This window comes from Oncorhynchus mykiss, chromosome 6, assembly GCF_013265735.2.
Source record: "Oncorhynchus mykiss isolate Arlee chromosome 6, USDA_OmykA_1.1, whole genome shotgun sequence".
Lineage (NCBI taxonomy): Eukaryota > Metazoa > Chordata > Actinopteri > Salmoniformes > Salmonidae > Oncorhynchus > Oncorhynchus mykiss.
This window is the reverse complement of record NC_048570.1, coordinates 82,827,068-82,852,314: the sequence shown is the minus strand read 5'-3', so window position 1 is coordinate 82,852,314 and position 25,247 is coordinate 82,827,068. Positions and strand designations below refer to the sequence as shown.

Below are 25,247 nucleotides of genomic sequence, written 5' to 3'. Positions count from 1 at the left end.
GTGTGTGTGTGTGTGTGTGTGTGTGTGTGTGTGTGTGTGTGTGTGTGTGTGTGTGTGTGTCTGTTTGGTGTATGGAAATGTGTGAATTGTATCCCTGCCTCCTACTGGTCATCTCCATCCTCTAACCGGGGCGCTTGGACAGTTCACCTATAATGGAAACTGGCACCTCTATTGCAGACCACCACATGGTGGCACTCTTTTTCAGAGAGAGAGAACGAGAGAGCGAGAACCGTTACAACAGGTAGCGTATGCCTCTACTATTCACTCACATCGTTCTCCAGGAAGTTGAACATGCTCCTCTCGGCCAGCTCTTTGCTCTCCTCAAACTTCTCAACTGCCTGACGGATCTCCTCGTCAGGCACCTTCCCCTGACGCTTCTTCTTATAGTCAAAGTCCAACCGCCTCCCCTCCAGCTTCTTCAGGTGATGCTGCACACAAGACAATCAGGAGAGATGATTGACAAGGGCCAATATGGTGCAGTACAGAGGCTCTTCCCAGGAGGAATTGACGACGGCCCTCCTCAAAACCTTCATGAAACATTTAAAATAACTAATACAAATTAAACATTGCAAAATACAACTTTACAAAATTGCAAGTATACAACTTTTATGCGCATCCCATATGGGCCCTGGTCAAAAGTAGTGCACTATAAAGGGAATAGGGTGCCATTTGTGATGCACACATGGAGTTCTGAAAGCTAATAGACACTGAGATGTAATATACCACTGACCGTGATCTCCTTGAGGTCTTTGTCCTGTAAGTTCTGGAGTGGGTCAATAAAGTTTTGTTTGACACTGATGTCCAGAGAGTCTTTCACGTCGGCCATCTGCCTCATGGCCTCACCGATGTCCACCAACGCACCGCCTGCAGACAAAAAACACCTGGCTCGTATTCACAAGGTACCAAACAGAAGAAAACAGGCCAAAACTGGGAGGGACCTACCCGAACTTGTCCAATAAGAAACACTTGTTTTCATTTTCTGTTGCAAAACCTTTTTCTACGGTTCAACATAATAGGACCCTGCTGTCAGATACGAGCGAAACATGTGAAACAGAAACATGGTGGTTGTGACAGTGAGTGGGTTTGAGAGTAAGGTGCTAGCAAACACCAGGGTTGAGGGTTTGATTCCCGCATGGGCCACTTTCACTGAATTCATGTGTCGCTAACAACTTACAGCAAGAAGGTGATGCAGGATCAATTAATTAACTAGATAGCAATTATATATAGAATTCCATATCAGTGTGCATTATTCAATGGAATTGCAAAGTTAAAATCGAGATCCCTGAGAAATAATTATTTGGTTTCTAGATAGTTGATAACTGGATAATGTAACACCTGTTTGAAGTTTATATTGAATATTAAGGTCTGGTTTTCAAGACACAGATGTCTAGGCTGGGATTCATTCACAGAGCAGCACACTGTTGAAGGTTATTCATGCTTGAACCAACATTCGCAGCAATGATTATGAATGTGATCACCGAATGTATTTTAAAAGGCGCATTGTCTGCTGCCAAGTGTACTGCTCTATAGCACACCTTCCATTGAGTCCTGGCCTTCATCTTTCACTAAGATGGGAACATGGGCTTTAGTCTAGAACTACCCTTCATTTGTGTCTGGGAAACTGGGCCTATACTAATGATATTATCAAAACCCATGTTCAGAGTAAGTACGTTTTGTAGCCACCAGGTGTCAGAGTTGAGACGGGAAGCAGCTCAACAAAGCCACAGGTTTTCACAGGCGGAAACACAGTACAGACTAGCTGGCTGCACACAGGGTGTATGTGTGTGTGTGTGTGTGTGTGTGTGTGTGTGTGTGTGTGTGTGTGTGTGTGTGTGTGTATGTGTGTGTGTGTGTGGCGAGCGAGCGAGCGTGGGTGGGTTGGTGGGCGTGTGCACAGTCAGGTTAGGATGAAAAGCTTTTCAAAGGCTTCCTCTCGTGCTCCTCACAGCCCTCACATAGCACAGCGTGTGTGTCTGTGTGTGTGTGTGCATGTATGTGTGCTGAACGTGTGTGTGTGTGATTCATACCGAAGGAGGACTGGTCTCCCAGATCATGTCCATAGCGCATCATACAGTCCCCCAGTAGGCCTTCGGTCTGTGGGTATCCTGTGGTCTTCACCTGTCCTCTCATCTTCGACACTGTGTTTAACATCCCCAACTTGGCTCTGGAAGCTACAGCAAAACACATGGAGGGATCACTTTTTATTTGTGTTTGTTTTATTTGTCACCAGCAACATACCACCCTGCATCACACTGCTGACTTGCTTTCATCCATCCATCCATCCATCCATCCACCCCTTCCATCCACCCATCCATCCATCCATCACCCCTTCCATCCATACACCCCTTCCATCCATCCAACCACCTCTTCCATCCATCCATCCACCCATCCATCCATCCATCCACCCCTTCCATCCATCCACCCCTTCCATCCATCCAACCCTTCCATCCATCCATCCTCCCCTTCCATCCATCCATCCATCCACCTCTTCCATCCATCCATCCATCCACCTCTTCCATCCATCCATTCACCCCCTCCATCCATCCATCCATCCATCCCTTTATCCATCCATCCATCCATCCACCCCATCCATCCATCTATCCATCCATCCATCATCCCTTCATCCATCCATCCATCTGTCCACCCCATCCATCCACCCCTTCCATCCATCCAACCACCCCTTCCCTCCATCCATCCATCCACCCCTTCCATCCATCCATCCATCCATCCACCCATTCCATCCATCCAACCCTTCCATCCATCCATTAATCCACCCCTTCCTTCCATCCTTCCATCCATCCATCCACCTGATCCATCCATCCATCCACCCCTTCATCCATCCATCCATTCATTCATCACTTCCATCCATCCATCCATCCATCCATTCATTCATCACTTCCATCCATCCATCCATCCACCCCTTCCATCCATCCTAACCATTCACCTACATAGTAAAGTTCTTTAACTTCTGCATTATTTAACCAACTTCAAAGATATCATCTTCACCAACTCTGAACATTAGTCAATATTCTGTAAAGTGTTGTCTCACCTGGGTTAGGTTGTAGGTATTCTGTTGTTTTGGTCAAGAGGTCCAACACTGATTTGTTGGTGACATCGATTTTCTAGAAACAAGATGATCATGTTAGCTCAATAGAGCGGGTCTTTATTTCAGCACGTATTGGTTACAAGAAGACAACTGTTCTTCCACCTTGGTCCTGGAGACTAGAGGTCGACCTCTACTGGAGGCCCTTCCAGCCTATTGTAGGTCTGTGTTTCAGCCCAGTACCAACACAGCCGATCCAACAACTCAAACACTTGATGGTGAGTTGAGAAGTTGAATCAGGTTTTTTTGTATTGAGCTGGAACAAAAGCCTGCACCCCCTGCAGGAACCTGACTCAACCACTTAAACACTCAATGATAGGTTCATTCAGGTGTGTTTCCACTGGGCAATTACTAGTTGAATCAACGTTGTTTCCACGTCATTTTACCCCAAATCATCAACGTAAGGGCATTTCGCCTTTTTTTTTTATCCCAAATCCAATGACATGGTGAATGTACAGTTGAAGTCGGAAATTTACATACACCTTAGCCAAGTACATTTAAACTCAGTTTTTCACAATTCCTGACATTTAATCCTAGTAGAAATTCCTTGTTTTATGTCAGTTAGGATCCCCACTTTATTTTAAGAATGTGGAATGTCAGAATAATAGTAGAGAGAATGATTTATTTCAGCTTTAATTTCTTTCATCACATTCCCAGTGGGTCAGAAGTTTACATACAGCCAATTAGTAACTGTGTCAGGTTTGTAGGCCTCCTTGCTCGCACACGCTTTTTCAGTTCTGCCCACAAATGTTCTATAGGATTAAGCTCAGAGCTTTGTGATGGCCACTCCAATACCATGACTTTGTTGTCCTTAAGCCATTTTGCCACAACTTTGGAAGTATGCTTCGGGTCATTGTCCATTTGGAAGATCCATTTGTGACAAAACTTTAACTTCCTGACTGATGTCTTGAGATGTTGCTTCAATATATCCACATAACTTTCCTTTCTCGTGATGCCATCTAGTTTGTGAAGTGCACCAGTCCCTCCTGCAGCAAAGCACCCCAACAACATGATGCTGCCACCACCATGCTTCACGGTTGGGATGGTGTTCTTCAACTTACAAGTCTCCCCCTTTTTCCTCCAAACATAATGATGGTCATTTTGGCCAAACAGTTCTATTGTTGTTTTATCAGACCAGAGGACATTTTTCCAAAAAGTACGATCTTTGGCCTCAAGTGCAGTTGCAAACCGTATTCTGGCTTTTTTTATGGCAGTTTTGGAGCAGTGGCTCAGCAGTCTCCTTGCTGAGCGGCCTTTCAGGTTATGTCGATATAGGACTCGTTTTACTGTGGATATAGATACTTTTGTACCTGTTTCCTCCAGCATCTTCACAAGGTCGTTTGCTGTTGTTCTGGGATTGATTTGCACTTTTCACAACAAAGTACGTTCATCTCTAGGAGACAGAACGCGTCTCCTTCCTGAGCGGTATGGCGGCTGCCTGGTCCCATGGTGTTTATACTTGCGTGCTATTGTTTGTACAGATGAATGTGGTACCTTCAGGCATTTGGAAATTGCTCCCAAGGATGAACCAGACTTGTGAAGGTCTACAATGTTTTTTCTGAGGTCTTGGCTGATTTCTTTTGATTTTCCCATGACGTCAAGCAAAGAGGCACTGAGTTTGAAGGTAGGCCTTGAAATACATCCACAGGTACACCTCCAATTGACTCAAATTATGTCAATTAGCCTATCAGAAGCTTCTAAAGCCATGACATCATTTTCTGGAATTTTCAAAGCTGTTTAAAGGCACAGTCAACTTAGTGTATGTAAACTTCTGACCCACTGGAATTGTGATACAGTGAATTATAAGTGAAATAATCTGTCTGTAAACAATTGTTGGAAAAAAATGACTTCTGTCATGCACAAAGTAGATGTCTTAACTGACTTGCCAAAACTATAGTTTGTTAACAAGACATTTATGGAGTGGTTGAAAAACGAGTTTTAATGACTCCAACCTAAGTGTATGTAAACTTCCGACATCCACTGTATATATAAAAAAAAAATTACGTTGATTTCACGTCAGCTGACAACTTAACCAAATGTAAATCAACACTAGACGTTGAACTGAAGTCTGTCCCCAGTGCTGGGCTTGAACAAAAGCCTGAACCCCTGTGAATACCCGGGACCACGGAAGAACACCATCGTGGACAGTAAAAGAGCAGTAGTGCATTCATCCTGAGGTCTGGGAGTTATTGTCTCTGTCATAAATGGCACCCTATTTCCTATAAAGTGCATTACCTTTGAAAAAAGGCCAATAGGGCTCAGGTCAACAAAAGTGAACTACATAGGGAATAGGTTGCTATTTGGGACGCAACCATTGGGAGTAGAGTGAAGTTTCTCTTAGACACTGATCTTAGTTCAGTTTAGCATTTTCCCTACTAATGGTTAAGTTCAGGATAGGTGGAGGGGAATCTGATCCTAGATACCTAGGGGACACTACAGCCCAGAGCCAGCCATTGTGTATACTACAAGGATGTTTTGCGTTGCTAATAGCGCCGTCTCTGTCATCCTTACCCTCTCCATCTCCATGAAGTCTTCATCCAGCTTTGTCCCTTCAGCACCACTTATCTTTTCACTCAGCAACTATAGAGATGGAGGGGAGGGAGAGAGAGTGGTGGGGAAAGACAGAGAGAGAGAGAGAGAGGGGGGGGGGAAAGAGAGAGAGAGAGTGGTAGGGAAAGAGAGAGAGGGGGGGGGGGAGAGGGGGGGGGGGATGGAGGGAGAGAGAGAGAGAGAGTGGGAGAGAAAGAGAGATAAAAGAGGGAAAGGGGATGGAGAGAGAGAAAGATAGGTAGGGAGAGAGAGAGGGAAAGAGAGGGAGAGGGGATGGAGAGAAAGAGGTGGGGAGAGAAAGAGAGAGAGAGAGAGAGAGAGAGAGAGAGAGAGGGGTGGGGATAAAGAGAGAGAGGGAATGGAAAGAGAGAGAGAGAGAGAGAGAGAGAGGGGATGGAGGTAGGGGTAGGGAGGGGATGGAGGGGTAGGGAGGGGTAGCAAGAGGAAAGACAGAGAGATAGTATTAGTGTCATCACTTTTCTTGTTGTTGATGTGCTCTCACTGACACAGACACACACATTTATCATGCAGTAACACTCATTAGATTGATTAGTGTGTGAGAAAGAAATCAGATCAGGGATACTGGGGGAGTAATGGCAGTGTGTGTGTGTGTGTGTGTGTGTGTGTGTGTGTGTGTGTGTGTGTGTGTGTGTGTGTGTGTGTGTGTGTGTGTGTGTGTGTGTGTGTGTGTGTGTGTGTGTGTGTGTGTGTGTGTGATGACACTGGTAAACTCCTCATGGAATTGCACAGCACAGTGGCACTCTGGTGACGCTCAGAGGTCTGGGAGAGAGAGAGGTAATAATCACCAGGCTATTAGGTTTCATCTCTCTCTCTGGCTCTTTCTCCATTTCATTTATCCTCTACCTCTCCTCTTCTCTTTATGTCTTTCTCCCTCTCTCTCCTTTGCTCTCTTCGATATCTATCTCTCTCTCTGCCTCTTCATTGTATCCACTACCTCTCCTCTTCACTCCCTCTTTCTCTCTTTTACCTTGTATCTTTCCCTCCCTCCTCTCCATTCATTACCTCCCTCATTCATGTCAACAGTGTGATAGTGGGCCCTTCAGAGAGATGACATCTACAGAGGCAATCACAACTTCTCTTTCTTACTCCCCCCCTGCAGCAGGTCAGAGTGTATCAGTCTGATTCTACATCACAAGAGGCTGCTGAGGGGAGGAGGCTCATAATAATGTCTAGAACTGAACAAAAGGAATGGCATCAAACGCATAGTAGTTGATACCATTCCACTTATTCTGCTCCAGCCATTACCACGAGCCCGTCCTCCCAAATTAAGGTGCCACCAACCTCCTGTGATCTACATCTACCTTGTCTGATGGCTCACAAATTGAATCGGGAGATGGTCATTCTTAATGGGCTGTGTTTTACTGAAACCATTTACATAAAACATGCTCAAGTGGTGCCATATATGACTCTATAAAGAAAGATGTGTTGGTTGGTGGCAGATACATGCTATGGAAGCACAAACAACACAATAATACTGTAATGAGATAGCCGATTACAAACCCCAGAGGAAACTGTTTCACCATTTGGTTTTAGCGTGGTCTCCTACTGTACATAATTTAGCCAACTCTTTAATCATCGTCCAGTCATACAGCACACCTTTGGCATGACAACCTACTAAATAGGTCCCATATTAAACGTCATCAATCAGGGAATGACAACACACTGAGAGGAATAAAGCACAAACACTACCAGGCAGGCTCATTTGTTTTCAAAGACTGTCCCAGCTAACACTAAACGTTCCCATAGCATTGCCTAAAGGTTCTCCTTTGGTTATTTGAAAAACAACTTCCCTGTAACGTTGTGGGAATCAAAATGTGTTAGCTTGGGTGTCAATCTAAGGAGTTAATTTCTGAAGCAGAGAGAGACCATTCTTTTGGCAGTGATAAGAATATTAAAATTTAGTACAGTACAGTAGGCTAATTCCTTAAAAAGTAGGCTAACAGCTGAGCCACGAAGGTCAGAGAGAAGTCCAGAACTTTGAGCTTCTTGAAGACCGGTCAGAGAGAAGTCCAGAACTTTGAGCTCCTTGAAGACCAGTCAGAGAGAAGTCCAGAACTTTGAGCTCCTTGAAGACCAGTCAGAGAGAAGTCCAGAACTTTGAGCTCCTTGAAGACCGGTCAGAGAGAAGTCCAGAACTTTGAGCTCCTTGAAGACCAGTCAGAGAGAAGTCCAGAACTTTGAGCTCCTTGAAGACCGGTCAAAGAGAAGACCGGTCAAAGAGAAGTCCAGAACTTTGAGCTCCTTGAAGACCAGTCAGAGAGAAGTCCAGAACATTGAGCTCCTTGAAGACCAGTCAGAGAGAAGTCCAGAACTTTGAGCTCCTTGAAGACCAGTCAGAGAGCTAAAAACCCAGGCGCTGCTAAAGGACTAGACACACCAGTATGCATCCCTGCAGAAATATCCCCCTGACTCTGTTCTGCTAAGACACTAAGGGGTGAATCCTAACACTTAGGTGTAATTGTAACTTAGCCATGCAGGGAGGGAGGGTTAGTAGGCTGAGGAAAGGACAACGTCTACGTTTGTCACTAACCAATAATTCTACGTTTGCCACTAACCAATAATTCTACGTTTGCCACTAACCAATAATTCTACTTTTGCCACTAACCAATAATTATACGTTTGTCACTAACCAATAATTCTACTTTTGCCACTAACCAAAATTATACGTTTGCCACTAACCAATAATTCCACGTTTGTCACTAAACAATAATTCTACTTTTGCCACTAACCAATAATTCTATGTTTGCCACTAACCAATAATTCTACGTTTGCCACTAACCAATAATTCTACGTTTGCCACTAACCAATAATTCTACTTTTGCCACTAACCAAAATTATACGTTTGTCACTAACCAATAATTCTACGTTTGCCACTAACCAAAATTATACGTTTGCCACTAACCAATAATTCTACGTTTGTCACTAACCAATAATTCTACGTTTGTCACTAAACAATAATTCTACGTTTGTCACTAACCAATAATTCTACGTTTGCCACTAACCAATAATTCTATGTTTATCACTAACCAATAATTCTACGTTTGCCACTAACCAATAATTCTACGTTTGCCACTAACCAAAATTATACGTTTGCCACTAACCAATAATTCTACGTTTGCCACTAACCAAAATTATACGTTTGCCACTAACCAATAATTCTACGTTTGCCACTAACCAATAATTCTACGTTTGCCACTATCCAATAGAGGTGATATGTGTTGGAGCATGTGAATGTACTACCATGCCAAATTATTTTAGGTTGAGAGGCAACAGAGCTGGAAAAACCTTCCCACACTCTCTCTACATCTCTCCTTTTTGGGAAGACCAGACTCTGATATAGATGTGAGGAGGGTAAGTACTGTAGCCTGAGGACAACTTCCACCCAAGACACTATATACCTGACCCCTGACCTCTGGAGGTGGAACACAGCATCTAGAACAGCAGATAATGGAACTTCGATGTAACATGGGTTTTATGGAGAAGAACTGTGTAATGGAGGTTTTATGGAAAAGACACAGACATTTAGGGGAGAGTGGGGTAAGTAAAAAAATTTTACATTCAGCATCACTCCGTCAAGATATATAACTAAGATATAACTAAGATATATACACATACTGTATTTCTGGATATAATCAGAATTCATGTAAACATTAGTTTTGAAAACATAGCTTGTCCAAAAAAACGGGTCACTTCACAAAAATGACCCCAGGTATGGGGTAAGTTAAGCCATGGGACAGGGTAAGTTAAGCCATGGGACAGGGTAAGTTAAGCCATGGGACAGGGTAAGTTAAGCCATGGGACAGGGTAGGTTAAGCCATGGGACAGGGTAAGTTAAGCCACGGGACAGGGTAGGTTAAGCCATAGGACAGGGTAAGTTAAGCCATGGGACAGGGTAAGTTAAGCCACGGGACAGGGTAGGTTAAGCCATGGGACAGTGTAAGTTAAGCCATGGGACAGGGTAAGTTAAGCCATGGGACAGGGTAAGTTAAGCCACGGGACAGGGTAGGTTAAGCCATGGGACAGGGTAAGTTAAGCCATGGGACAGGGTAAGTTAAGCCATGGGACAGGGTAAGTTAAGCCACGGGACAGGGTAGGTTAAGCCATGGGACAGGGTAAGTTAAGCCATGGGACAGGGTAAGTTAAGCCATGGGACAGGGTAAGTTAAGCCACGGGACAGGGTAGGTTAAGCCATGGGACAGGGTAAGTTAAGCCATGGGACAGGGTAAGTTAAGCCATGGGACAGGGTAAGTTAAGCCACGGGACAGGGTAGGTTAAGCCATGGGACAGGTTAAGTTAAGCCATGGGACAGGGTAAGTTAAGCCATGGGACAGGGTAAGTTAAGCCACGGGACAGGGTAAGTTAAGCCATGGGACAGGGTAAGTTAAGCCATGGGACAGGGTAAGTTAAGCCATGGGACAGGGTAAGTTAAGCCATGGGACAGGGTAAGTTAAGCCACGGGACAGGGTAGGTTAAGCCATGGGACAGGTTAAGTTAAGCCATGGGACAGGGTAAGTTAAGCCATGGGACAGGGTAAGTTAAGCCACGGGACAGGGTAAGTTAAGCCATGGGACAGGGTAAGTTAAGCCATGGGACAGGGTAAGTTAAGCCACGGGACAGGGTAAGTTAAGCCACGGGACAGGGTAGGTTAAGCCATGGGACAGGGTAAGTTCAGCCATGGGACAGGGTAAGTTAAGCCACAGGACAGGGTAAGTTAAGCCATGGGACAGGGTAAGTTAAGCCATGGGACAGGGTAAGTTAAGCCATGGGACAGGGTAAGTTAAGCCATGGGACAGGGTAAGTTAAGCCATGGGACAGGGTAAGTTAAGCCATGGGACAGGGTAGGTTAAGCCATGGGACAGGGTAAGTTAAGCCATGGGACAGGGTAGGTTAAGCCATGGGACAGGGTAGGTTAAGCCATGGGACAGGGTAAGTTAAGCCATGGGACAGGGTAGGCAAAGCCATGGGACAGGGTAAGTTAAGCCATGGGACAGGGTAGGTTAAGCCATGGGACAGGGTAAGTTAAGCCATGGGACAGGGTAGGTTAAGCCATGGGACAGGGTAAGTTAAGCCATGGGACAGGGTAGGTTAAGCCATGGGACAGGGTAAATTAAGCCATGGGACAGGGTAAGTTAAGCAGCCTACAAATGTCTGTACCGAAGATAACACCATACACATAAAGCACTCAGTAAAAGTTTCTGAGGGGAGGACGGCTCAAAATAATGGTTGGAATTGAGTTAATGGAATGGTATCAAACACACTTTTTGGATACCATTCCATTCACTCCATCCCAGACATTATTTTGAGCAGTCCTCCACTCAGCAGCCTCCACTGCTCTGTACCTTACACAGTAAAATATAAACTAATAATCTGTACGCCACACTGATGGGGGACCCTGTTTCAATTCCAAAACCAGCATGTCATAACATGTGGGGTGATGCTGGGGAACCTAGAAGTGTAGAATGTATTTTGTCTTAAGATTCTAACCCATGCCGACTCTGACATACAGTATGTGTACCGGGATCAGAGGCTCTAGCTGCTGGACGACACAGACCACAAGATGCCTTTCTCTGTACATCTACATGACTGAGGAAATTGTGATAGCCTTTACTCCTCACCACACAATGGGAAGGAAATTACTACATCGTCACACTCTTAGAAAAAAGGGTTCTTCGGCTGTCCCCATAGGAGAACCCCTACTCTTCTCTTTATGTCTTTCTCCCTTTTTGGTTCCCTCTGTAGAATGGGTTCTACATGGAACCCAAAAGGGTTCTACCTGGAACAAAAAGGGTTCTTCAATGGGTTCTCCTATGGAACAGCCGAAGAACCCTTTAATATTCTAGATAGAAAAAAAGGTGCTAAGAGGTACTGTCTGGCGTGTAGCCTTGCTTCTCAGACAACCTATTTCTGGAAGGAGTAGTCTACTGCAGACCTGGGTTCAAATGCTATTTGAAATAGTAAAACTTTTAGTGAAGCCAGGTGGGAGAGGTTTGCACTTTTGGGACTTTTCAATTGGTTCCATCGCACCAGGCAAGCTCAATAAAGAACAGCTAAAGTATTTGGAATGATTTCAAATATTATTTGAACCCAGGTCTCACTATAACAAGTGCTACAGAAGAACCTCCACTAGCTAACTGCTACAGTGTAGGACTGTACGCTAGCTAAAAGTGTGAACATCAACCAGCAGTGAAATGCTCTTTTACCAGAGAAGTGCACTCTCCTCATCCTCACATACCATTTTTTGAGTTTCACTTCAGAGCACTAACATTATCTGAAACAAATACAGGGAAATAAACCTTGAACTTGGTGTTTCTTTTTCCTAAAAGTAGACTGGTTTCACACTAACACTGCGAATGACGAGTGATGTCACACAAATTAGCGAGGACAAAAAGCAGCATGCCACTCTGTTATCAGGTGGCTAAATATAATGGTGCTAATGTGTCCTACAAGGCACAGGCACGACGCCACAGCACTGGCTAATAACAGATAAGACAGATGGACAGACAGACAGACAGGCTCCTCCTGATTGAGTGATTTGACACTAACCAGAGACATATGGCAGAACTGGCCTCCAAATCAATGTCTTGATTTGTTGAATCAGGTGTGTTAATGCATGGCTGGAACAAAAGCCAGCACAATCGTAGCTCTTCATGGCCAGAGTTACTGAACTGATCCTCAGAGTTCACAAAACTATCTGCCATCGATAACACCTGACAATATCCCAGTTGAATTTGTCAGGCTCTGGACATCAGAGACTGTGTGTATCCCGAATGGCAACCTATTCCCTATATAGGAAGCACTGCTTTTAACCAGACCCTATTGGGCCCTGGTCAAATGTAGAGCACTAAATAGGGAATAGGGTGACATTTGGAAGGCAACCACTGATTCACACCAGCTTGTGTCCTTTTCTTGGGTGCAGAAGTTGGTGGCTGTGAGTCAGTATTCAGGGCTGAACTGTGACACTGTGGCTGTAGCATTTATGCAGTACAGGGCTGAACTGTGACACCGTGGCTGTAGTATTTATGCAGTACAGGGCTGAACTGTGACACTGTGGCTGTAGTATTTATGCAGTACAGGGCTGAACTGTGACACTGTGGCTGTAGTATTTATGCAGTACAGGGCTGAACTGTGACACTGTGGCTGTAGTATTTATGCAGTACAGGGCTGAACTGTGACACTGTGGCTGTAGTATTTATGCAGTACAGGGCTGGACTGTGATACTGGCTGTAGTATTTATGCAGTACAGGGCTGAACTGTGATACTGTGGCTGTAGTATTTATGCAGTACAGGGCTGAACTGTGACACTGTGGCTGTAGTATTTATGCAGTACAGGGCTGAACTGTGATACTGTGGCTGTAGTATTTATGCAGTACAGGGCTGAACTGTGACACTGTGGCTGTAGTATTTATGCAGTACAGGGCTGACCTGTGACACTGTGGCTGTAGTATTTATGCAGTACAGGGCTGAACTGTGACACTGTGGCTGTAGTATTTATGCAGTACAGGGCTAAACTGTGACACTGTGGCTGTAGTATTTATGCAGTACAGGGCTGACCTGTGACACTGTGGCTGTAGTATTTATGCAGTACAGGGCTGAACTGTGACACTGTGGCTGTAGTATTTATGCAGTACAGGGCTGAACTGTGATACTGGCTGTAGTATTTATGCAGTACAGGGCTAAACTGTGACACTGTGGCTGTAGTATTTATGCAGTACAGGGCTGAACTGTCACACTGTGGCTGTAGTATTTATGCAGTACAGGGCTGAACTGTGACACTGTGGCTGTAGTATTTATGCAGTACAGGGCTAAACTGTGACACTGTGGCTGTAGTATTTATGCAGTACAGGGCTAAACTGTGACACTGTGGCTGTAGTATTTATGCAGTACAGGGCTGAACTGTGACACTGTGGCTGTAGTATTTATGCAGTACAGGGCTGACCTGTGACACTGTGGCTGTAGTATTTATGCAGTACAGGGCTGAACTGTGATACTGGCTGTAGTATTTATGCAGTACAGGGCTGAACTGTGACACTGTGGCTGTAGTATTTATGCAGTACAGGGCTAAACTGTGACACTGTGGCTGTAGTATTTATGCAGTACAGGGCTGGACTGTGATGCTGGCTGTAGTATTTATGCAGTACAGGGCTGACCTGTGACACTGTGGCTGTAGTATTTATGCAGTACAGGGCTGAACTGTGATACTGGCTGTAGTATTTATGCAGTACAGGGCTGAACTGTGACACTGTGGCTGTAGTATTTATGCAGTACAGGGCTAAACTGTGACACTGTGGCTGTAGTATTTATGCAGTACAGGGCTGAACTGTGACACTGTGGCTGTAGTATTTATGCAGTACAGGGCTGAACTGTGATACTGGCTGTAGTATTTATGCAGTACAGGGCTGAACTGTGACACTGTGGCTGTAGTATTTATGCAGTACAGGGCTAAACTGTGACACTGTGGTTGTAGTATTTATGCAGTACAGGGCTAAACTGTGACACTGTGGCTGTAGTATTTATGCAGTACAGGGCTAAACTGTGATACTGGCTGTAGTATTTATGCAGTACAGGGCTGAACTGTGACACTGTGGCTGTAGTATTTATGCAGTACAGGGCTGAACTGTGATACTGGCTGTAGTATTTATGCAGTACAGGGCTGAACTGTGACACTGTGGCTGTAGTATTTATGCAGTACAGGGCTGGACTGTGACACTGTGGCTGTAGTATTTATGCAGTACAGGGCTGAACTGTGACACTGTGGCTGTAGTATTTATGCAGTACAGGGCTGAACTGTGATTTTACCAGGTTTCCACTCAGGAAACACTCTGTGTTCTACAAGCCTGGGGGTTGTCAGCTGAAATGACTACGGCCATTCATTACAGGAACAATAACAACCACTGACTGGTTCAGTTCTTGAAAGCGAATGTGTGTGTATATGTGTTTGTGTGTTTTTGTGTGTACAAGTGTTCGTGTGTGTACAAGTGTTTGTGTGCATGCAAGCCTTGACCGAGTCATCTGAATGAGTTTATCTACCACACTGCAGAAGAAATCTGTGGGAGAAAGGCTTTTCTTTCAAGAACAGCTCACAAGCTAAGTCAAAGTTGTCAAAGTGGAGTCTTGGCCTAAAGGTCAACAGACAGCTGTGTGTTTATCATTCAGTTGACAGTTTCCTGAAAGCCTTGTAGCTAATATGGTTCTCAATTTACTTTGACGACCCAGACTACCCACATCTTCTGTAGAACAACAAAGTGCTTCATTTCACACATTTTGTTCGTTCACACATATACATTGCCCACCAAACAAGGTTTTCAGGAAACTCACCCAGATTGGTTGATGATGAAACACCGTAGGCCTATCATGGCTGTAGTGCAAACTTAGTCACAGTTTCCTTGTTAAGTGAAACCAACCGAAACATTGTGCAATCAGCCCACTCAGCAATCAACTGCAAAAAATCTATTTGTCTCACAGTTCACGCTCAGGCTTGGGTAGTGTGTTATCCCCTAGGCAAAATGAATACTGTGTCATAGCTGTGTCAGCTGGGGGTCGATGGGTGTAGGGAGAAGTTACCCCTAGACGCTGAGCTTGGGTCAGTTTTGCATTTCCCCCACTAATGGTTAATGTGAGGATTGGGGGAGGGGAAGCTGATCCTAGATCAGTAGCTAGGGGAAACTTCACCCTCGAGCACTGGGGGTTGATGACAGCGTAACATCAGCGGAGATGGAGACAGAGGAAGCATGGCCATAGACACACCAGCTGCTGCTAAGCTCCCAGAATAGCAGAAGCTACTGTACAGTAGGGCCAACCACAGCAGCAGCATAGAACAGGGTGAATAGGCCCCCAAAGCAACATCCAAGCCCTTTGGCACAAAAACTATCCACTGAAACTGATAGAAGCCAAACTCTTTTAGGCATCAGTCAACAGAGCTAGGCGGGGACTCCCTCCTCACCTATACAATGTTAGAAATCTGAGATAGGCTTCTTCTTTAGGAATCTGGAGATTCAGTTCTAGACTCCTTTCAGACAGAGAATCCCTCCACAATTAGCCTGTAACACCAATAAACTTTCATTATATCACCACCATGTTAGGTTATCATGCTGACCCAAGTTGTGTGTGCCTTTGTTGGTTTGTTAGTTCCAGTCATCCTGGATCAGGTCTCTGTGGAAGCAGGTCATACAGAGGTCAATCATCACTGATATCATTCCTCTTAAATCTCACTGAACACATCTAGTGATGTAGTGCAGAACAATCGCATTTACTAACTGGCTATTAAAGTTAGTTCTCTACTGATGATTCAATTTGAGGAGGAAGATTCCCGTCATCAAACGAATGGACTTCACATCAACCCTGACATTTTGAGGAGGAAGATTCCCGTCATCAAACGAATGGACTTCACATCAACCCTGACATTTTGAATACTGTTCCAATTTCCACACATATTAGTCACAATACACTGGCAGCGTGTATTTGTCATCACTAACCATTATGACAACACCGTCAATGACAGTGCCGTAGTCTGTATTCACACAGTACCACCCACTAACCTCATGCAACCAATGGGCCAGTATTCACACAGTACCACCCACTAACCTTATGAAACCAATGGGCCAGCAAATCAACACAACAATGTACAGTAGCAGGGGGGTAGACAGGAAACAGAAGTGACTCTGTGTGCTTAGTGGAGACACCATAGTTCGAACCAAATGGCACCCTATTCCCTATATAGTGCACTGTGTAGATATTTGGGACACAAAACACACAGCGCTGCAGTCAGCAAAACTGCTAGATCAACAGTGCTGTCGAAGTTAGCTAGCCTACTTTTCAAACATGCTTTCAGTTAGGCCCGCTACAGTATTGGTGGTGGACAGGGTACAGAATGTTACCTTGCCATAGAGTATCTCACATCCTTTGACATATAGTACAATGTGTAAATAAAAGCTCTATGACTGTGATCCATTATTAGTTTAGAAGCTCGTTCCCGCACTACAAAGTTTCTCCCTGCAGTCGGTCACTGAGTCTGAGGTGCTAAAGGAGCTCCTTAAACTTGACCCCAAAAAAACATCTGGGTCAGATGGTTTAGATCCTTTCTTCTTTAAGGTTGCAGGCCCTATCTTCGCCAAGCCTATCTCTGACCTTTTAACCTGTCTCTCCTCTCGGGGGAGGTTCCCATTGCTTGGAGGGCAGCCACAGTGCACCCTTTATTTAAAGGGGGAGATCAAGCTGATCCTAACTGTTATAGGCCAATTTCTATTTTATCCTGTTTATAAAAAGTGTTGGAAAAACGTGTCAATAATCAACTGACTGGCTTTCTTGATGTCTATAGTATTCTCTCTGGTATGCAATCTGGTTTCTGCTCAGATTATGGATGTGTCACTGCAACCTTAAAGGTGTTAAATGATTCTAAGTGTCACGCCCTGACCTGACTATTCTTTGTTTTCTTTATATATTTTGGTTAGGTCAGGGTGTGACGAGGGTGGTATGTGTGTTTTTGTCTCATCTAGGTTTTTTTTGTACTGTCTAGGGGTTTTGTAGATTTATGGGGTTGTTTACCATCTAGGTGTTTATGTAGGTCTATGGTTGCCTAGATTGGTTCTCAATTAGAGGCAGGTGTTTATCGGTGTCTCTGATTGGGAACCATATTTAGGCAGCCATCTTCTTTGGGTATTTCATGGGTTATTGTCTATGTTATGTTGCACGTTAGCAGTCACGTTCGTCTTATCGTTTTGTTTAAGTGTTCTTCCTGCAATAAAGAAGAATGTATTCTAACCACGCTGCGCTTTGGTCTACTCCATACGACGATCGTGACACTAAGTAATGTTGTGCTGCTATTTTTATTGACTTGGCCAAAGCTTTGATACGGTAGATCATTCCATTCTTGTGGACCAGCTAAGGGGTATTGGTGTCTCTGAGAGGTCTTTGGCCTGGTTTACTAACTACCTCTCTCAAAGAGCGCAGTGTATAAAGTCAGAACATCTGCTGTCTCAGCCACTGCCTGTCACCAAGGGAGTACACCAAGGCTCGATCCTAGGTCCCACAGTCTTCTCAGTTTACATCAACAATATAGCTCAGGTAGTAGGAAGCTCTCATCCATTTATATGTAGATGATACAGTCTTTTACTCAGCTGGCCCCTCCCCGGATTTTGTGTTAAACGCTCTACAACAAAGCTTTCTTAGTATCCAACAAGCTTTCTCTGCCCTTAACCTTGTTCTGAACACCTCCAAAACAAAGGTCATGTGGTTTGTTAAGAAGAATGCCCCTCTCCCCACAGGTGTGATTACTACCTCTGAGGGTTTAGAGCTTGAGGTAGTCACCTCATACAAGTACTTGGGAGTATGGCTAGACGGCACATTGTCTTTCTGTCAGCACATTTCAAAGCTGCAGGCTAAAGTTAAATCTAGACTTGGTTTCCTCTATCGTAATCACTCCTCTTTCTCCCCAGATGCCAAACTAACCCTGATTCAGATGACCATCCTACCCATGCTAGACTACGGAGATCGGCAGGTAAGGGTGCTCTCGAGCGGCTAGATGTTCTTTACCATTCGGCAATCAGATTTGACATCAATGCTCCTTATAGGACACATCACTGCACTCTATACTCCTCTGTAAACTGGTCATCTCTGTATACCCGTTGCAAGACCCACTGGTTGATGCTTATTTATAAAAAAAACCTTACGCCTGACTCCCCCTTATCTGAGATAACTACTGCAGCCCTCATCCTCCACATACAACACCTATTCTCCCCCGTCACATTCTGTTCAAGGTCCCCAAAGCACACACATCCCTTTGTCGCTCCTCTTTTCAGTTCGCTGCAGCCAGTGACTGGAACGATCTGCAAAAAACACTCAAACCGGACAGTTATCTCCATCTCTTCATTCAAAGACTCCATCATGGACACTTACCGACAGTTGTGGCTGCTTCGTGTGATGTATTATTGTCTCTACCTTCTTGCCTTTGTGCTGTTGTCTGTGCCCAATGTCTGTACCATGTTTTGTGCTGCTACCATGCTGTGCTGCTGCCTGTTGTGCTGCTACTATGTTGTTGTCATGTGGTGTAGCTGCCATGCTGTGTTGTCAGGTGTTACTGCCATGCTATGTTGTTGTCTTAGGTCTCTTTATGAGTGTTGTGGTGTCTCTCTTGTCGTGATGTGTGTTTTGTTCTATATTTATATTTTTATTCCCAGCCCCTGTCCCCGCAGGAGGCCTTTTGCCTTTTGGTAGGCCGTCATTGTAAATAAGAATTTGTTCTTAACTGACTTGCCTAGTTAAATAAAGGTTAAATAAAAAATAAATACAAATAAATAAATAGTGATAGTCAAATGAGAGTAGGATAGCCATCGACACACCTGACAAAGCATCACAGGTGCAGAGGAATGAAACACTCCACAAAATTGGACATTCGGTCCAACGCAAATCTACAGGTCTCAGACAAGGATACATATCATGCAATCATGGTTCCAAACCATTATACCAGCACACCACCTACCCACCTACTTACCTAATACCAGCCAGTCATATCACTCCAGGGGGGAGCCCACATGGCTTTCCCCCATTAGTTGGTCTGTCCCCTGGGCTGGCTGCCTCAAATCTGTCCCTTTTCTTTCCCTTCAACACTGTGCCTCTACTACAACCAATCTGCCACGGAACGCTCAACACCCCATCTAGGCCACCGGGTAAAATTAGCCATCTCTGACGGAGGATATTAGCCCAATACGGTTGCCAAACATTTCTAGGACAACGGAGGAGGTGAATCACAGAGAGATGTGAATGAAATGTACTGTGGAGAAATGTAACACAGCTAGGCCACAGAGCAATGTGTCAAATAGGAAATTGCAACCACTTCAATGACTAGAGTTTCACCTGCATGAATATTGACATCCCACTGGGCACACACTGGTTGATTCAACATTGTTCCCACGTCATTTCAACAAAATTACTTTAAACCAACATGGAATAGATGTTGAATTGATGTCCATTCCCAATTGGATGGACCTTTTGAAACAACATAGAATCAAACTAAATTAAGATATCTTAGCATAGCCAGTGTTGGGGGCCATTGGCCTGCTGCTATAAGAGAGAAAGAGAGAAAAAAATGCTGAGATAAAGAGATTAGCTGTGTGTGTGGGGGGGGGGGGGGAGGGGGAGACAGAGAGAGAGCGAGACAGAGAGGGAGAGAGAAAACCCACAAAATGAGGTGGAAACTGAGCTGCACTTCCTAACCTCCTGCCCAATGTATGACCATATTAGAGAGACATATTTCCCTCAGATTACACAGATCCACAAAGAATTCGAAAACAAATCCAATTTTGATAAACTCCCATATCTACTGGGTGAAATTCCACAGTGTGTCATCACAGCAGCAAGATTTGTGACCTGTTGCCACGATAAAAGGGCAACCTGTGAAGAACAAACACCATTGTAAATACAACCCATATTTATGCTTATTTATTTTATCTTGTGTCCTTTAACCATTTGTACATTGTTAAAACACTGTATATATATAATATGACATTTGTAATGTCTTTATTGTTTTGAAACTTCTGTATGTGTAATGTTTACTGTTAATTTGTATTGTTTATTTCATTTTATATATTCACTTTATATATTATCTACCTCACTTGCTTTGGCAATGTTAACACGTTTCCCATGCCAATAAAGCCCTTGAATTGAATTGAATTGAATTGAGAGAGAGACAGAGAGAGAGAGAGAGAAAGAGAGAGAGAGAGAGAGAGAGAGAGAGAGAGAGAGAGACAGAGAGAGATAGAGACAGAGAGAGAAAGAGAGAGAGAGAGAGAGAGAGAGAGAGAGAGAGAGAGAGAGAGAGAGAGAGAGAGAGAGAGAGAGACAGAGAGAGAGAGAGACAGAGAGACAAAGAGAGAGAGAGAGACAGAGAGAGAGAGAGACAGAGAGAGAGAGAGACACAGAGAGAGAGAGAGAGAGACAGAGAGAGAAAGAGAGAGAGAGAGAGAGAGACAGAGAGAGAAAGAGAGAGAGAGAAAAATGTTGAGATAAAGAGCAGTGCTCCTAATTCACCATTGAGTCACCGCACCAGATTACAGGTCAAAACCATGGCAGCTCTTAATCCAGATTGACGTAACCTGATGTACATTGGAGGTGTAATTATCCCCCAGCAATTAGCTAAAATTACCACTGGGGGCCAGAGCCTTGGACTTCCAAATCTAATCACGGAAGAGTGACTTCGGAGACTTCGGGAGTGAAGTTAGTTAGATGCTGTTGGGCTCTACGTTGAACATTTGGGAACATTCTGAACTGCGTGAAGTGAAACTGATGACGAAGTTCTTCAAAGGTTTTGGACGGTGCAACCACTTCTATTTTGTTCTATTCCATTCTACTCAAAAGTGAATTCAGTTAGACACAGTTGGCTCTTCTTTGAGCATTTGGGAAAGTTCTGGGCACGTATTAATGCAGCTTCTCAAGAAAGAGTGCTGGTCTAGGAACTGATGTGCCTTTTAAATCATAATGAATAAGATTTATATGGACAGGGGGGACCTGATCCTAGATCAGCACTCTTACTCTGAGAAGAATCATGAATATGGACCCAATATTGCTCGTGAAGGGAAACTGAGGAAAAACGTCAAATGTTTTAGAAGGTACGGCCAATAACGTCTTTTTTCCTATTGTGCTTTTCTTTAATATCTTGACAATAGGAGACCGAGTGTTACTCTGCGAGTGTTACTCTGCAGTTTCCTGTTCTTTGAAAAGAATGCTGTGGCAACAATATCCCTTCCACAGGGATATAACAGGACAATTCCCTGGGCTGTGATAACACACAGCCAACACACCTTTACATTGATTTGTGTAAACAAACAACTAACCGACAATGAATCAACAACAGTTAAACAAGTGTGCAGGAAACCATACTGAAACTGCTCCCTGCTATCATGACAACAGTTGAGAAACTAAAGAGAGATATTTAGGTCGGGATTCAAACAATCACACATTAACAACCTGTGCTATGCTGTTCCCTTTATAAAGGCCATTTCTCCCTGAGTCAGCAATCGTGGCCTTTACAGCGAATGTGATCTCCTCAGACGTCAGGGAAAGGCCCTTTGCGTATCGTTGTGCGCAGGCCTTTAATCTGCGTTGGATCGAATTCCGTCTGTAGTTTATTGTAGGTAACAATCTTCAATAGCATGAGGAATACAGGCCGAAATAAGCCTTGCTAAAGTTTCTAGCATGTTGTTATTGGATTAGTTAGTGTGGAAGGACCACCAGAGGGCAGGCTGGGCTCACGGATAGTAGCCCAACAAGGCATGGGAGACAAGGTAACCAGAGGCAATTAAGCACAGCTGACGGTACTAATGACATACTCTCCTTCCCCTATAAGAGAGAGAATGGAACCAGCAGAGGGGGAAGGGGAAACCTATCTCTGGAAGATGGCCACCGAGAGAGAGGAGCTATCCAGGAAGAACCACTAAGACGGTGACAATCCCGTGACTTTTGTTGTAGTTTAAAGATAATCCTATTATGTTCTTGTTTCATCTGGAGAAGAAGATGTATGTTTTTCCTTGGAAGATTTTCATTGATTATGTTGGAGTGTTTGTGTTGACCAAATGCCCTCAATAGAGAACTGTGTTCAATCAAGAAAACGTACTCCTGACTCGTTTATTCCACCTTCCCGCTTTAGAGTGACGCCCAATTACTTGGTCCGCTCACATTAGATACAGTAGGGCATCTAGTACTAAGTCTACATCGATACCAATGTAAGAATTGATACCCAACAGTACAGTGCAGTAACAGTATAGGCCTACAGCACTGTTTTCAAAACAATCACACTCATCAGTTCCGAGAGTTCACCCTGTCATTTCCCATTGATACTGCTACTGATACTTAATGAGACAACTGAACACTGATAAGCTACTACATTTCCTTTGAAAAAAACAGCTGCTTTCAGTATTTCCCCTGTTTCCTGAATCTCCCCCAGGAGAGATTATAGTGGGAATTCAGCAGGACTTTGGAAGGGGAGAGATGGAACAGCAACAACTGGCCAGAACACTATGATATACGGCTGCTATTGAAAGTTTACACACCTCTTGCACAGTCTTCACATTTTGCTGCCTTAAAATGAGAAGGGAATACATTTCAGGGATTTTTTTCCCCTACCTATCTACACATCCTCCTCCACATTGTCATAGTGAAAGACAAATTATGGAAAATGTTCCAAATGAATAAAATAAACTAAGATGTCTTCACACCCCAGAGTTAATACTTGATGGAAGCAACTTTGGCAGCCATTACAGCCTTTGATCATTTTAAATAAGATTCTATCAACTTTGGCAGCTATTACAGCCTGTCATCATTTTAAATAAGATTCTATCAACTTTGCACAACTCTTAGGGCAACAGTTATCCATTGTTTTTGTCAAAATTACACAAGCTCAGTACATTTTTGGGGAAACCATCGCTGGACTGCAATATTCAAGCCTTATCTCTGAATATGTGGAGTAAGTTGTGTACATCTGTAGGAAATAAATCAAATGTAATACATGTTTTATTTCATTTTAAGGCAGGAAAATGTGAAGATTGTGTAAGGGGTGTATAGACTTTCATTTGCCACTGTATCACTAAGGCCAGGACATGGTGAACATCATAGATCACCATAGACACACTCCACACCAGCGAAAGGTCAGAACCCATTATAAACAAAACATCTCAGGCATGAATATTTTAAGGGCCTGTCAAGAGGAATGATGGTGCTTATTTAACAGAGAGAATTATTTTGCAGAGAGAGAGAGAATGTTCTTTTGAGAGAAATAGCTAATATTATTGTTGGAGGGAGAGAGAGAGAGAGAGCTACCGTTCTGTAGAGAGAGAGAGAGAGAGAGCTACCGTTCTGTAGGGGGAGAGAGAGAGAGAGAGAGCTACCGTTCTGTAGAGAGAGAGAGAGAGAGCTACCGTTCTGTAGAGAGAGAGAGAGAGAGGTGTGAGACAAGGCTGCAATTTGAGTCCAAATCTTTTCAACATTTATATCAATGAATTAGCAGACATGTTGGACCAATCTCCAGCCCCAGGACTCACACTATTTGACACAGAGGTGAAATACCTGCTATATGCTGATGACTTGGTACTTCTATCACCAACCAAAGAAGGTCTTCAACAAAACATTAATATTCTGGAGCAATATTGCCATAATTGGGCCCTGGCAGTAAATTTCCCAAAAACTAAAATCACGATTTTCCAAAAAAAACCCAGATGTCAGAAACACAAATGTAAATTCACCTTGAACAACACCTTAATTGAACACACAAAACATTACACCTACCTTGGTCTGACCATATCTGCATCGGGAAACTTTAATATGGCAGTGAATGCACTCAAAGAAAAAGCCCGCAGAGCAATGTATGCAATAAAAATGAAATTATTCAAAATCAACATCCCAATTAGAATTTGGACTAAAATATTTGACAGTGTAATCCTACCAATAGCACTTTATGGAAGTGAGGTTTGGGGGCCACTCAATAAACTGGATTTTAAAATGTGGGACAAACATCCAATTGAAGCCCTACATGCAGAATTCTGTCGGAAAATTCTACAAGTCCAGAGAAATACACCAACTAATGCATGTAGGGCAGAATTGGGCCGTTTTCCAGTAATAATGAAAATACAGAAAAGATCATTAAAATTTTGGCTACATCTAAATTCAAGTCCAAATTCGAGTCTGCAATTTAAAGCACTTCAAGACCAAGAGCTGAGCCCAGAAACGAGCCCTCTCAGTCAGATGGTGTTGGACCTCACCAACCAAGCTGACACCAGCACTGCTTCAAAAGAAAGAATTCCAATAAACAAAATCATGAACAAATCAAAGGAATCATATTTACAATACTGGAAAAACGAAACAAAATCCCAAAGCCGACTAAATTGCTATCTGACCCTAAACAGAGAATATGAATTGGCTGATTATCTCTACTCTGTCAGAGATACGAAGCAGAGACAGATCCTTACCAAGTACAGGCTGAGTGACCACCGATTGGCAATAGAAACCGGCAGACATAAAAAGACATGGCTACCCAAAGAGGAGCGTGTATGGGGTCACTGCATGACAGGGGAGGTAGAGACAGAGATGCACTTTCTCCTTTACTGTGATAAATATTCCTCACAAAGAGATTCGTTATTCACAGAAATGACTACATATATTCCAAATTTTTACAAATTGAACCCAGAGGAAAAACTAAGAATACTCATGGGCGAAGGAGCAATGGCTCCTCTTGCAGCCAAATATGTATTTTCCTGCCATAGCCTGAGGGACACTGAATAATAACATCTGCATAGTAAACAGTAACTAACTTATTATTACTATTATTGTGATTACTATAATTATTAATGTTTACTGTAGACTGTTACCATTTTATTGTTATTATTTTTGTATTTAATTTTGTATTATTATTTACTACCATTTCATATTATTATTTGCTATCATTTACAATTTTGTTACAATGTATATTGTATACATTGTTGCTTTGGCAATATTGACACAATGTTTTTCATGCCAATAAAGCAGCTTGAATTTGAATTTGAATTTGAGAGAGAGAGAGAGAGCTACCGTTCTAGAGAGAGAGAGAGAGAGA

General features: G+C 43.5%; 1 protein-coding gene across 3 annotated transcripts in view; it reads right to left on the bottom strand.

Annotated features, from left to right (window-relative positions):
• sh3gl3a (SH3-domain GRB2-like 3a) overlaps window positions 1-25,247 on the bottom strand; it is a 46,609-nt gene that overhangs the window by 9,478 nt on the left and 11,884 nt on the right. For all 3 annotated transcript variants that reach the window (XM_036981191.1, XM_036981192.1, XM_036981193.1), the window contains exons 2-6: window positions 5,615-5,683; window positions 3,050-3,122; window positions 2,028-2,171; window positions 731-864; window positions 270-428 (exon numbers count right to left, since the gene is read on the bottom strand). In XM_036981191.1, the coding sequence (XP_036837086.1) occupies window positions 270-428; window positions 731-864; window positions 2,028-2,171; window positions 3,050-3,122; window positions 5,615-5,683 (579 nt within the window). The remainder of the gene's footprint in view (window positions 1-269; window positions 429-730; window positions 865-2,027; window positions 2,172-3,049; window positions 3,123-5,614; window positions 5,684-25,247) is intronic.